The 14725-nt window shown below is 43.6% G+C and overlaps 1 protein-coding gene across 3 annotated transcripts in view; it reads right to left on the reverse strand.

Moving 5' to 3' along the window:
- Nucleotides 1-14725, reverse strand: part of Mertk (MER proto-oncogene, tyrosine kinase) — a 98586-nt gene that overhangs the window by 24565 nt on the left and 59296 nt on the right. For all 3 annotated transcript variants that reach the window (XM_063229982.1, XM_063229980.1, XM_063229979.1), the window contains exons 9-11: nt 6480-6633; nt 3726-3879; nt 12-97 (exon numbers count right to left, since the gene is read on the reverse strand). In XM_063229982.1, the coding sequence (XP_063086052.1) occupies nt 12-97; nt 3726-3879; nt 6480-6633 (394 nt within the window). The remainder of the gene's footprint in view (nt 1-11; nt 98-3725; nt 3880-6479; nt 6634-14725) is intronic.

Consider the following 14725-nt stretch of genomic DNA (forward strand, 5'->3'; position numbering starts at 1 on the left):
AGTCAACTTACAGGTAAGTTCAATAGCTCGTCGACAGTAGGACTTCTTGGCTATATAATTTACAACTAATTCAGAATCCTCCTCTGTGAATGCAGTCCTGGATGGATGAAAATAAGGTATTTCACTATGCAATAGGGCTACACACGCTGATTACCTTCCCCCAGAATTTTTCCAAGAATTAGAAGATTCCTGTTAATCACAACAACGTCTAGTTCATTTTGCAGTTCCTCACCGACTCCAAAGCTATGCACTAAAAAGTGACCAGGTATATATTGAGTTATCAGCATATTTAAATCCTATAATTTTCAATCCCAACCTTTTCCAGAATACTACAACTGAGTTCCCATCAGTTAATAATCTAAGATCTATTTCGATACTAAATTCCTAAGTCTGTGGAGGCTTAGCTAATAGAAATATTTTCAAATGAAGCAATTTCTTCTCTATTTCTCAATTGCAAGCCTTTAATCGACTACACGTGGGAAGCCCCATATCTGACTTGCTCATTTTTCTCTCTCTAGTGTCTAGAACAGGCTCCTTCCTTTCTCCAGAACTGAAATTCAATCCTCAATCTACATTCAATTCCTAGCTATTAATGCATACCCTGTCATGGACTGGGTCCTCTCTGTTTACACCAATGCCAAACATGCCTTTATGTTTAGAAGGAAGAAACCAATCTCCTCCGCTGGACTTTCACATATATTTGTGTTCCAGATGGATTTCCAAATCAGCTTACCACGTTTTACCAACAACCCAGCACCAATTTTGAAGGCAATTACACTGTATTTGAGGTTCATCTGGGGGACAGTAATCTGCTGACAGTATTGGACCTTCCTATCCATGAACATGGTATACATCTCTCCACAGATTCATGTCCTCTTCAGCAGCATCAGTAGAGTTTAATATTTTTTTTTCCAAAAAGCTCTTGCCCATCTATTGGATTTATCCCTAGGAATAATGTACTTTCTCATTCTAGCACTTTGCCTTTGATGCATTTTAAAACCGGAATAAAAATATTTTCATGACAATGTCCAAAAAAAAAGAATTTCTTCCTAAAGAAAGCAAGAAAGGAGGGAGCCACGGCCAAGATTTCAACAGTGGCAACAGAAAGACCATGAGTTCTCAGTGGCTGGGACCAACGGTATTAAGATGTTCTTTAACCTCTTGGCAAAAGTCTCAAAAGTCAATGGAGCATCCTTTACTGTTGTACCTCATCCCTCTAGGGTTATCTTAGCTGCACATTTTAGAAGCCTCCTGGGAGTTTAAGATCTCCAGTAGGAGCACTGGCTACCGCTTTCTTGGCTTTGTATTTACTGACTCTACCTATGAGGTGGTCTCAAGCGCATACGGTGGTACCTTGGTACCCATTATTAATTAGTGCTGGGAGGTCCGGTGAGTACCAAACAAATTGTTTTGGCTGGAAAGAGTAGTGTGAGTTACAGACAATGGACATTGACAAGCTCCAGCTCTCTTGGAGAGTACCAAGATACAATTCCCACTCAAAATGTGCCAAATGGGCTGAGTTTCAAAGCAACTGAGTATCAAGATATGATCATATACCTGTGAATCATTCTACAGCTATTGTCTCAACAATATTACTCAGGAATTCCCACTTGATGACACAAACCACCTCTGCCACTAATATTTAAGACCATCAGCATTTTAAGGCCATCTCTTTACTGCTGACTGAATATAAAATTAGAATGGCAGTGACCTTTGAGACCATTCAGACATAAGATACCAAGGAAGCCTGGAAAAGGTAAAAGGCTTATTTAAGTGACAGAATAATGGTGGAACCCAGGTGTCACAACTTCAGTCCAATCCTTCCCTCCTCTGTGTGCCTTCTCTATGTACCTCCATGTACCTTTCCGGCTGGAATGCTCTTTCCCTTTTCCCTCACCTAATGAATGCCTGCTCTTTCTTCAGATCTTGAGTCAGGTGTCAGTCACCTGTGTAGGTCTTCCCTGACTTTCTTAAGTCAATTTCCCCTGGTACACACTCTTACGGCTTCACACAGAATTTACCACAGTTGTCAGTACACTTACTTGTGTGACTGCTGGACCATGTCTGACTCCCCATGAACTGTGAGTCCCCAAAGATAGGATCTTGCTCCCCATTGAGCCCCAGGCTCCCACAGTGCCTGGCTGCTGGTGTATGAAGGAGCTGCTCTCACACCCTCTACAGAGGTTCTCTACACTCATCTCATGGTGAGCTGCCCACCTCACTCACGACCTCTGATGCATTGTGGTCAACTCTTATGTTGATGATTCAGATCAGATTTTGTTCATTTCTTCAAAAGTAGTCATTCTTAGAATTTATATACAAAGATATTGTGATTATAAGAAAAGAGTTCCAGGAGCCATAGGTAATGAACCCCAGTGAAGGGTAGTTTGGTCTCCACTTGAAAGCCCCTTTCCTTGCCCGTGAGAAGTCTTGGAGGGAGTGTGAAATCCTGAGTGCATTCAGCAGACAGAGCAATGAAAAAAGGCTGCTCAGTCCCTAGCATGCACTCCCTCCCCAACTCTGCCCCATTCCTAGCTGTCAACAACTTGCACTGCAAAAAAATTTCCTTCTGACCCCATGATTGATGAAGTGAATCCCAAGGAAATCCAAACCCACTGCAGAGCCCTGGATTAAAAGCCAAGGTCTAGAAGTGACCTTTAGACACAGGTGTTTTCTTATAGGCTGCTTTGACCCAGCTTCTCATTTTATTTGGAATTTAACTGGTGTTTGCTATTAAAGTAAGATGCATAGAAAAGAAAACAGCCTCCATCCCTAATTGGAATGTTAAAATGTGAAGCCCTGTGTTATAAAAATAACTTATCAGTGTAGGACACATGCAAAATACAGCAAGAAAAGAGAAAAAAGAAAGCCTAGACACCTACAACGCTACCAGAGTTGCTAATAATGGTGAATTCATATATAAATATACAGTTGAGTATCCTTTGCCCAGGCTGATTGGAACCAGGGATGTTATAAACTTCAGGACTTTTCAGGTTGTAGAATATTTACATATATATAATGAGATGTCTTGGGGGAGGAGGATCCAAGACTAAACACAACCTTCATTTATATTTCATACATACGTTATGCACATAGCTTGAAAGTAATTTTATACAATATTTGTGATCATTTTCTGCATGAAACAAGGTTTCATACTGTAGCATCATTATGGATATTTAAAATGTTTTGGATTTTGGAGTGTTTTGAATGTCAGATTTTCAGATTAGGGATTCTCAGTACATATATCTATATATATATTTATATCTATTTTTATCAGTACTGGGAATTAAGCCCATGGCTTTCACACTGAACTATATCTATACCTTAAATTGTTTTTTCTTTTTTAAATTTTGAGACAGGGTCTTGCTAACTCACTAAATGACCCTTGTTGGCTCAAACTTGAGATCCTCCTGCCTTAGCCTCCCAGAGCTCTGGGATTACAGATGTATCCTTAATGGAGTCTTTTTTTAAGGCTTCTAACAAGTGCTTATTTAACAGCAAGCCTGTCTAAGTAGTGAATCCTACTGATACTCTTTTCTGTAGATTCACCCTTTGCTGGCTCTTGCAGGTGACTGCGGGAGCAGGAAGTGGCCCAAGACAGGAAGCTGCCTGGCTGTAGGGTGTGCACAAGCCTGGCACCCATCTGGGTACAACGTGAGGCTTTGTCACCTGGCATAACAACCTCCTCAGTATCACCAGACCAACATTTTTCATGGGAAACTTACCCAAACTTTGTCTCCTGCACTCTTCTTTTGATTGCCAGGGAAATGTATAAAATCAACCCAATCAAAACGAATGCACAGAAACAGCCGAGGATGATGAGCACAGGCTCGGGGCTGCCTGGTGCTGGCGTTGATGATGGGGCAGAGTCTACCCCACCTGGTAAAAGACCAATGAATGTTTCTTTGAGATTTGCAACACACAGGTAAGCAGAGTGAAAAACTTTTAGAACTAAGTTAATCCTTTAATTTTGGGGGGAGGCAGTGTTGGGGTAACACGGTCTTGCTAGGTAGTTCAGGGTGACCTTGAGTTCACTGTGTAGCTCAGGCTGGCCTCGAATTCACAGTGATTCTCCTGTTTCAGTCTCCCAAGTGCTGGGATTACAGAAGTGTGCTACCCTGCCTGGCTAATCCTTCAATCTTGCGATCTACAAATGCAGGCAGTCCTCCCTGTATAAGCTGAAACCACACAGAGTTTTCTTTTTCCTTTTTTTTTTTTTTGTGACACTCGGGATTGAATCGGGGCTTTTGCACTGAGCTGTATCCCCAGCTTCTTCAATTTTTCATTTTGAGACAGGACGCTGCCAACTTGCCCAAATGGGATCCTTCTGCCTCAGTCTTGCAGAATACTGGGATTATAGGCATGTGCCACTGTGCCCAGCTCACAGCACTCTTAATAATCAATAAAACTACATTGATTTAATCACTCCATAAAGCATCACAATATGCTCCATAAATATACACAATTTAAAAAACAATAAAATAAACAGTGGGGAATTCTTCATGTTAGTTATAAATGTACAGGACCAAAATAACTAGTAACAGAAAAATTTGCTTGATGCCTTATAATTTTTTTTTTGTCACATGCAGTTCAGGCTGGCCTTGGGCTCACTTTGGAGCCCAGGCTGGTTTTGAACTTGCAGTGATCCTCCTGCCTCAGCTTCCTGAGTGCTGGGATTACAGGAGCATGTCACTACACCTGGCGCTGGTGCCCTACAATTTAAAACATTAGATACATTAGGGATCTAAGGGTTATTTCTTTGTTTAAAAAATTTATCAATAGTATGTCTTCTCTATTACTGTAATTTATGGCACAGAAAATACATTTTCTGTGTTTTGGAGAATTATCAGACTCCTTTTCAAGTGTGGATCAACTTCTAGTGTTTTATATTTTGTTCTTTTAAAGTGTACGGTGCCACTGAGAACTCGTATAATGTAAAGTGTTTCTTTTCTTTTCTCTTCCTTTCCTCCCTTTACCTCCTTCTCTTCTTCTTTCCTGTGGCTCTGGGAAGGAACCCAGGACCTTGCTTTAGGAAGGCAAGCGCTCTACCACCGAGCCACACCCCCAGCCCCTACGGTGAAGTTTTTCGCTGGCACCACTTTCTCTAGGACACTTTCCACCCTTTTGTCACAACCACTGTATTCGCGCCAGGGAGTTACCCTTCCCGAAGCTCTCAGGCTGCACAGTGAGCCCAACAAATGGTGCAGAATCGCATCCTGCAACCCACTTCCATTCACATCAGACTTCACTGCGGACACAGAGAGACAACATAGCCGGGAGGCTTTGCAGGCTGTGCACCGGTGGAATGATGGGTGAGTGGCAGCCACCGGTGACAAATTTCGAGAAGAGTCACAATCATCACACACATGTGTGTTCACTCAGTGCCTTGTGGACTGAAAGCCAGCAGTGAGGTTTAACTAAAGTTGGAACTGTACAGCTGGGGAACTGCAGTCACTATAGTGACACATACTGGAGCAGCACAGAATGAAGACCGGCCACATAGCAAAGCTGGGACAACTGTTAGAGAGTTTATTATGCTTGAAGATGAATGTTCTGCAGGCTTAAGCCCTGACTTTTTAAAAAAACTGTTCCTTTAGAATCAGAATCTCGCTATCTTTGGATTTCTACTTGGAGCTGAGCCTCCGGACTGCAGGGAGGTAACAGGACTCCAACCCAGCCCTGAGAGGGAGACCAGCCCGAGGGCCACAGAGAACAGGCAGGCAGGAACTCGACCGCGGCCTCAAGTCCTGCTGCCGGGTACAAAGACTGTGTCTGACAAGAACTTGTAAACATGTAGGCCACACTGATAGAGATGTCTGCATGTGGCTTTTATGGCAGTGATTTCACAGCAAATGACTCAGGGCTATCTGAGTCAGGAGAAAGGTGGCTCTTCTAGTCTGTAAAGCAAGCCCAGCACTTGGGGCACTGGGGGCACTGGGGGCACTACGGGGACACCTTGCCAAAAGGTTCCCAAAACACACAGAAGCACACGTGGTTGGACATTTAGCTCAGCCAGCCCAGGGCTTCTGTGGGAAACACTTGCTGTTCTGTGCAGACCAAAGCACATTACCCATTGGCTGACTGGGTGAAAACAAGACAGGCGGCACAGCCTAAAACACAGCAAAACAAACAGTGGCAAATAAACGGTGTCAGTGACAGAGAGTGAAGGATCAGCTATATTCCCTGTCCGAAATTCAGTCACGTATCTCTTATTTAAAGTAAGTGTAACAAGTTGGAGTGGCCCTCTGAAAGCACCAATCTTCTTAATTATGTCACTATCACTAATAGCAACTGTAGTGGGACTCATGGGGGTGGGGGTTCCAGGAAGGGAAGTTTGTTACAATGACAGTCTTCATCACTGCAAAAATTCTTCCGGTCCTAGTTTTTCATTCTTCAATCAGCTGCCATGTCACTGGCTGCCCTGTGGCAGTCTGCGGTACCTGCCACATTCGACCTTGCAGCAAGGGCCCTGCTCTCACCCTGCACAGGGATGAATATCTTCACCGGGTCGCTGAAAGGCCCAACTCCTCCTTTAGTGACAGCTGCAATCCTCACTGAGAACGTGGCATTGTAGACTTGGACAGAAAGCTGAGCCCGGCTGCTGTTTCGGCCGACTTCTTCAGAGAGTTCTTTCTGCAGAGAGAAAAAAAGCAATAAAGTACTAAGAGGTGCCTGGGTGGGTCGACTGTTTGCCCCCAGCTCTTTCTGAGGAAAACTGAGTCACCCACGGCTTGTGGGGTAGAGGGCCTTCCTCGCCATACAGCCAGGGGACACAAAAGGTGAGCAGCGACCCCAGGTGGGCTGGCAACAAGCTCAGTTCTTGGGGATCTGAGTAAACTAGGGTCATGCAGCACTGAACAGTGGTCAGGAAAGAAGCTTCTAGAAGAAAAGGAGCACAGAGCAGTGCCTCCTGTGTGCAGAACCACTATGGCACAATGTCCCAGAGCCGCCCTGTCTGCGGACCCTGCCCACCTGCCAACTGCCTTTGAAGCAGCATGAGAGGCCTCCAGTTCTTTGAAACTGCAAGAATCTGAATAAAGTCCACATGGAGAAGGGGATGGACACTGCTTTTCTTTTTTCATATGTGGCAAAGGCATGACTTATTCAAGCTCCAAAACTTCGGGTTTGCTTTCATTTATGTTGTTTTAAAGGCACTGCCATGCAGCAAAGAGGCACTAAAACGCAGGGCAGCTGGGTGCTGGGGCACACGCCTGTAGTGCCAGCACTTGGGAGGTTCAGACAGGAGGATCATGAGTTCCAGGCCAGCCTAGGCTACATAGTGGGTTCAAGTCCAATCCAAACTACATAGGAGACCCTGACTCAGAAAAGAAAGTGCAAAAGCTAACCTAAGGGAAAGATAACCAGAACTAATCGTTTATATGACTTTTTTGTTTCCAAATCTCCATGAGGGCAATTTTCTCTGATGTGAGTAACAAATTTTATGTTTGGAGTTAGCTGTTCAAATGGAAATTGTAGAGCTTGAGAAGGCTGAAATGAAACTTAAGAATGGATGTTTACCTCCAAATTTTGGAAATGTGACTTCAGAAAGAGACAGGGAGAAATGTCATGTAACGTGGGGCACAGGTATCAGGGATCAGGCCTGTCTGGTAGTGACTTTATTCTCTGGTTACCAGGTCTCAAGCCAGTCACTTCCAGAGGTGACACAGGGAGGGACAAGCTTAGCCCTTAGAGGCCAGACTTACCTTTCAAGATCAAGGGGGCAGCTGGGTTGGCTCCCCAAGAGAGTATCTCTAAATCTAAACAGAAGGTGGTCATCAAGACACAGGTAAGAAATAAAAGTCAAAATATGACCTTAAAATATGAATGCTTTTCTACTGCACTGGACGTTGGCCCCACCAGATTTGCCATAGATCTTTTTGTTTACTAAGTAAACAAGTAAATAATTAACAATTTGGGGAGTGTATTCTGGTAACATCCTTTTTAGAAATAGAGCTTTTTAAAAAAAATAGTAAACCTAGGGGCTGGGGATTTAGCTCAGCGGCATAAGCGCCTATCTTACAAGTGTGCGGTTGTGAGTTCAATCCTTGGTACCAATAAAAATGAAAAAGAAAAAAAAATAGTAAACCTAGTTTCGATGGTTCATTCTGTCACTCTTTATTTAATCTGGGGGTAGGTGAACAGAGCATCCTCAGATACCGTACCTCCATTGTCCACACCCTATGCTCCTGTCACTGAGAAGTACAGAGTGTCTACTTCACAACTGACTACTGAATAGCTCGTCAAGGTATAAAACTTTATGACTGAAAAAGGACCAACACTAGCTTGCTTCTGGCTGTGTGGTTTTTCTTTTTCCTACATAGACATAAATATACATCATCTATGAGAAAAATGACCTCAGAATAAAAGGAAACACACAATTGGGAAATAATGCAAAGCCTAGAATAAAAGTTCTAACCAAAGCAAAATTATCCTCCTGGAAATATGCATAAAAGTGAATTCATTCCTTGGGACTTCCTTGAGGGATTAGTTCCAGCCACCTCCCTTGGATACCAAAATCCATAGGTGCCCAAGTCATTTACACATAGTGTTTGCATAGAACCTCTGCATAGTCCAGAGAAGTCATCTCTGGACTAATTATAATCCCCAATACAATGTAAGTATTGTACTGTGTTTTTCAGATTATAATGACAAGAAAATAAGTTCTTTACAGGTTCAGTACATACAACATTTTTCCCCTGAATATTTTAAGCTTCAAATCCAGGATACAGAAGCCATGGATATAGAGGCTAAGAAATACCTATTTACTTAGGACCCATAATTTTTTATGAAAATACAGACTACTTACACGTTCATTTCTATCTCTTATTTCTTAAGGAAGTGGACAAAGTTAAAGAGCTAACACGTATAAAGTGCTGGGAACAGTGCACAGCCCCAGAGCAAATATTACCCAGTGCAGCAGTGGCCTGGCTCACAGCCATTCTGAATCTTGAAGTATGACAGCCATGCTGGCTAAGGCTTACTAGTGACACATTCTAGGAATGTGTCAAGGGTTATGCTGCCTTAAAACATCCTTGGACACCTGGCTGGGCTCCTCACGCCTTAGCATAACACCAGTTTAAGAGACTGAGAGGAAAAAGGCAGTGGGCACATGTCACCCTCCAGGAGCATCCCTGTCACCCTGCAGCCACTGCAAGCTTATCAGGAGGCTGTGGACTGCGTCCAAAGAATGCTTGAGGGCACTGCAGCTCCCCTGGGTCTTTCTGGGAGTAAGTTCCACACAGAGTGATGTTTCAAGCCCATAACAATCTCTGCTGTGATGCCACTTTCTAATCTAAGATCTCCACCTGGCCAAGACAGATAAACCAGCATCTGCGTCACAATCCCAAAACAAGCTCCATAAAACACACATATAAGAATGCCTCCCCATCTAATGTTTGGGCAATTCTGAGTCAAGACTTATTTACTACAGAACGTGGAAAAGCCTTAAACTTGCCTGTATATACCGTAAGTTTCAAAAAAGGGAGAGTTAATACATAGCATTTTATAAATTTATTCACTAATGGACTCTTCTATGGAGGGTCCATTGACATTTTATGGGAATAGGGACAGAGTGGGATATGCCAGTCCATACTTCTCATAGGGCTGTCTCATTCACAGAAATTCTCCAGATAGTCAGGTATGGACTCACTGTGTGTCTCAGGCCCACACATTGATTCTACAGGACCGTAAATAACTACAAAGTTAAGTCCAAGGCAATACTGCCTGTGTTCAGGCAATACAGAGATAAGCAAGATGTGGCATGAACTTCAAAGTGAACAGATTTGTACTTGGTTTGCTTTTGGGTGTTGAGCTTTGATTTGGAAGGTAATGGATATAAAATCTTCATTGAGATATAATAATAATGCAGAAATACACAGTAAAAATCAGGAGGTTCTTAATCTGCAAATGACATAATATTTGCTGGCTGACACAGGTACAAATATCAATCAGTTTTTCACTGCTGAGACAAAATCTTGACTTGAACAAAGAGAATTATTTGGCTCAGGTTTCAGAAGATTCAGTCCATGGCTAGTGGTTCTTAGGCTGGAACATCATAGTGAAAGGACACGGCAGAGGAAAGCTGCTTAACTTTTGGCATCCAGAAGACAGAGAGCGTTGGTTAACCCACTTTTAATTCACTCCAATTGACAATCACATTTAACTGACACAGTACCAGTACCAGTTTTCAGTGCTGCTGCAAAAACTCACCCAAAGTCCACTTCCAAGAAAGTTCTGATATTGCATGCACACAAAAATCCCACTGTTTTGTAAGTAAGAAATTTCAAAATATTCAATTCTGCTACTCTGTATAAAGAAGTAGCTTTCCTAAGAATTTTCTAAAAATGGAAACAAAGGGCCATTTGGAGAGATGAACTTGTGTCCCAAGCCACGCCCTTCCAAGGCAAAGGGAGTTCTGGAAAGTAAAGTGACAGATGCCAAGATCACTGTGAGTTTCTCTTTGGCATGGGTGTGGACCCTTCTCAAGGTCTCCTCAGGGCTCTTTGTTGCCTCCAGCTAGAGATGATGAATTTCCCGGTGTCAGAATGGTCCCAAAGTCAGGTGAGCCACTAGGTCTGTTGTTGTCACAAGACCACCATGATGCACAAAGTAGAGTGAGCCCAATGCAAATGACTTTCTCACTGGGATGGTTTGGCATCTGCCAGGAGGTGATGACGGCAAAGGTCACAGCCCTAACTGTGGCGGTACTGTTCTCAGCGCAGACGGGACCTGACTGAACAAGGGTAATGGGCTCAGCGAGGGTTCATGACATTTAGTGCCCTGGTGATTACCATTTGACATGTGAGTGTCTCAAAACAAACCAGGGTGTTGCAATAGCTGCAGGAACCTTCTGCACTTCTATGGCATGGGTGAAAATAACCCTACTGAACTGAGGCACAGGCCACTGAACCTTTAGGCATCTATTCGAAGCAGTGAGAGAAGCCCTTTCCTAGGACAGCACACCCTGCAGAGAGCCAGAGACGGGGCTGCGGGAAAGACAGGCTGCTCTGGTGGCCACGATCTCAATGTCTGTGAAGCAGGGTCATCACTTAGGAGAGGCAGCACAACATGGACTTTTCTTTCTTTCTTGTTTTAAATTTTTTATTTGGCCGGGGATTTAGCTCAGCGGCCGGAGATTTAGCTCAGTAGCCATGGATATAGTTCAGTGACTTTAAAGTGCCTGCCTGGCAAGCACAAGGTCCTGAGTTCAATTCCTGGTACCATAAATAAATACATTTTTTATTTTTGAGGGAAGGGAGGGGGAAGGGCCGGTAAAAAGAATTAAGATGTGTCACATACATGTAACATCTCTCCAAGATGAATGTAATATTCATGTGCTGCAAACATGTATCAATTAAAGTAAAAATTCTTATTTTTAAGACAAGGTCTTGCTAAATCACTAAATTGCCCAGGCTGAGTATGAACTTGCCATCTTCCTCCCTCAGCCTCTCAGATTGCTAGGATTACAGGAATGGGTCACAATGCCCTGCTGTGCTATGAAATTTTGACTCAAATTTGTTCAAAGTAGCAGATTATTTAAAAATGTATTTACTTGCATTGTATTCCTTAAATGTAAAAACAGGTTAAACTGTAGTCTAGGTGGATTGTCTATGACAAACAGCAGCACCCTCAGTGATAAATAACTCACATTCCATAAACAGTCACCCCAAACCCCTTCAGAACCAGAGCTACGATCTTTGACTTAACCCATTCCAAATGTTTGATAATTGGTTTTAAAATTTTCCCTCAGCAGGCTAAGGCACAAAGACTGTAGAGTTCAATATCAGCCCAGGCTGAGACCCTGTTTCAACACCCCCATCCCCCAAAGTATCTGATTATTATTGCTAAATGTTCAACTTATTTCTTTGTCCTGTTAGGGATTTTTAAAATTTTTATTTATTTATTTTTTGGGTGTCAGGGATCGAACTCATGACCTTGCGCTTACCAGGCAAGCGTTTGAGCTGCTGAGCTAAATCCCCCACCCCATAAGGGGCCTTGTAATTAATTAGACTTACTGGTACATTTTAGATACACATAATGATCACACTCATCATAGCGAATTTGTACCATACATGACACATCTTGAGTCTCTTTTTCTTCCCATTCCCCTCTCCTCCTTCCCACCCCTCCTCCTCTTCTCATTTACAAAAGCTTTGTTTCCATTTTTCCTCTTTCTCCCTTTTTTCTTGTCCCTTTCTTCCTTTCTGCCTCCCCCTTTCCTAGTTCCCCTCTCCATTTGAACATTTTCTGCCTATTTCACAGTATCTATTATACATTTCAGTCCTTATTTACACTTCTGGTTTCTCACACCAAACAAATACTTGTCTGATTTATTTTACCTAAGAGCACAGACTCAGGGTCCCTCCGTTCATCCCGAAATGTCTCAGCTTTCTCTTTCCGCACGTATGGGTGGCCACTGTGTAAAAAACCCCTCCTCTTCTTTATCTATTCAACGGTTGGTGGGCGAGCACAACTGGACTTCTGAGTCCTGTTGCGGTGTCTCCACTCCCATCACCTACTGTTCTACTACTCCCTGATGGGAAGGAAAAGGAAAAGGACAAACCCTAAGATGATCTAACGACTTGGTTTTCTGGAGCTGCCTGCTGTCTCCGGGGTGCCTGGAGTGGAAGGGCACCAAACCAGCCGCTGCAGCTGCTGCAGTTCCGGCTTCAGCTCCACGATGCTTCCCTGGACTATGCAACACCCTGAGCCGGGGATTCAGCTCAGCGGCATAAGCACCTGCCTTGCAATCGTGTGGTTGTGAGTTCGATCCCAGGTACCAATAAACACACACACACACACACACACACACACACACACACACACACACTGAGTCATCTCCTAGCTTGAGGCATTTAGCAAACAATGGCAAGGCAGAGCCACCTAAAATCCCCCCACCCACCATCAGCATGACAAATTCAGAAATGACATATTAGCTAGTGCAGTCACTGCAGCTGCTGCTGCTCTGTGTGTGTGTGTGTGTGTGTGTGTGTGTGTGTGTGTGTGTGTTCTCACATACAGCAGCATGAACTGGAACAGAATGGAACCTATCCCCGCTTGGCAGTCACCCTGAAAGAATGGAGAGCTCGGTCATCATGCCAGCTACTGTCTTAATGAATTGTTTCAAACCAGCTCGTAACTGATGCCAAGCTCAAACCCAGTGTTTATGTTAGAATATGGCATATTGAAGAAAAGAATTACGTTTGAATCTTGCAGAAAAGGAGAACGATCAGAAGAAGCTTGGACGCTGGTAAAGGGTGCTGCTCGACATACTGTCTCCCAGTCCTGCTCTCATGTTACTTTTGTGGGAAGCACTGTTTCCATGGCATGAAGACACCCCAACTGGGATCCATCAGCAGGTTGAATGGGTCAGGAATCAATGCAGAAGCAGCATGCTTTCCATGAGCACAGGAGAGGAGAGAAACCCTGGTATCTGCCTTCCATGAAGAGCTTACATTAGAGTCAGCATTACCTCAGTTCTCTTCCTTTCCCAGAAGGGAAGGTGACATTTCCTCTTCTTCCTTTTTTTAAATTTTCATTTTTATGGGTACATGTTCCAGTACACAATGATCACATTCCTCGTGGGAAACTGGCACACATGCATAATGCATCATAATTTTTTGTTCCTCCCTTTCCTCTCATCTCGTGGTCCCCTTCCCCATTGCAAAAGATCTAACTCCCTGTTTCCTGTTATCTGTCTTTAATTTCGCTCTTCATTTATATTTTGGGCTTCTATAGAGAAACCAACGTGATATTTAAGCTGTGTATCTGATTTATGTCACTTAACATAATTTTCTCAAGGTGCATCTCATGTTCTACAAATGACTCAAGCTTATCCAGAAGGGAAGCTGTCTGCCCAGACCACACCGAGGCACAGCATCAGTGGCCTCCCCTGCTTCTGCCTCTAGGCTGGACTGAAGTTCCTACCATCTCAGGGATCTTTAGGCTTCACACATCCCTCTGGGTCTACCTGGTACCGGGAGAGGCAGGCACATTTTCACAGAGATCCCCTTGACCTTTTGTGTGCTACTGTGAGATATAATTAGCAGTCACACTGGAGAAAAACGGAATTAAAACTTGAACCAAACTTCAAGCCTTAGAGTGTAAGAAGCGCCTGGCACATGGTTATACCCCCCCTTCCATGCATATTCACTACTGGTACTCAAGATAAACGATGCAAGATTAGAATAGATATTCTCAGTGAGCAAGAAAACCTTCTTAGACAGTGGTGGGAGCCAGCTGCTAAATTCCCCGGTCAGTCTTTGTTAGACCAGGTGGGTCAACATGCTCTGGCAAAAAGAAGGCAGATTTGAAGATCACTCACAGTAATCAGCTCAGCTTTTTACTCGCAGAAGAATAACATAAGCCATCTTCAAAATACTTCAACCTCATATTGTACTCCTGGGGTCAAACCTTTCACCAGCTCCCCTGGCACCTACCAGGCTCTCTCTGCCTCAGCCCACCTTTCACAGCCATGCACGTTAGACTCCCAACTCCCCAGGCCAGCTTCACTCCACACCAAACATTCATTAAAGGGTGCATGTGCCAGGCCCTTGGGTCCCAATTCCTTTAAAGCTGTCATATTATTTTACCTTCTCTCAGGTGATCTTTGCCCACCCAAAGATCTTGCATCTTCACCTGTCCAAATTACACCCAGGCGTGATGATTATTTTTGTGATAACTTGTCTCATCATGGGGTGTCCAGTTACTTGGTAAAATTCTACTT

The sequence above is a fragment of the Cavia porcellus genome, unplaced genomic scaffold, assembly GCF_034190915.1.
Source record: "Cavia porcellus strain 051 isolate PalLab524CR breed Dunkin Hartley unplaced genomic scaffold, mCavPor4.1 scaffold_18, whole genome shotgun sequence".
NCBI classification, from domain to species: Eukaryota; Metazoa; Chordata; class Mammalia; order Rodentia; family Caviidae; genus Cavia; species Cavia porcellus.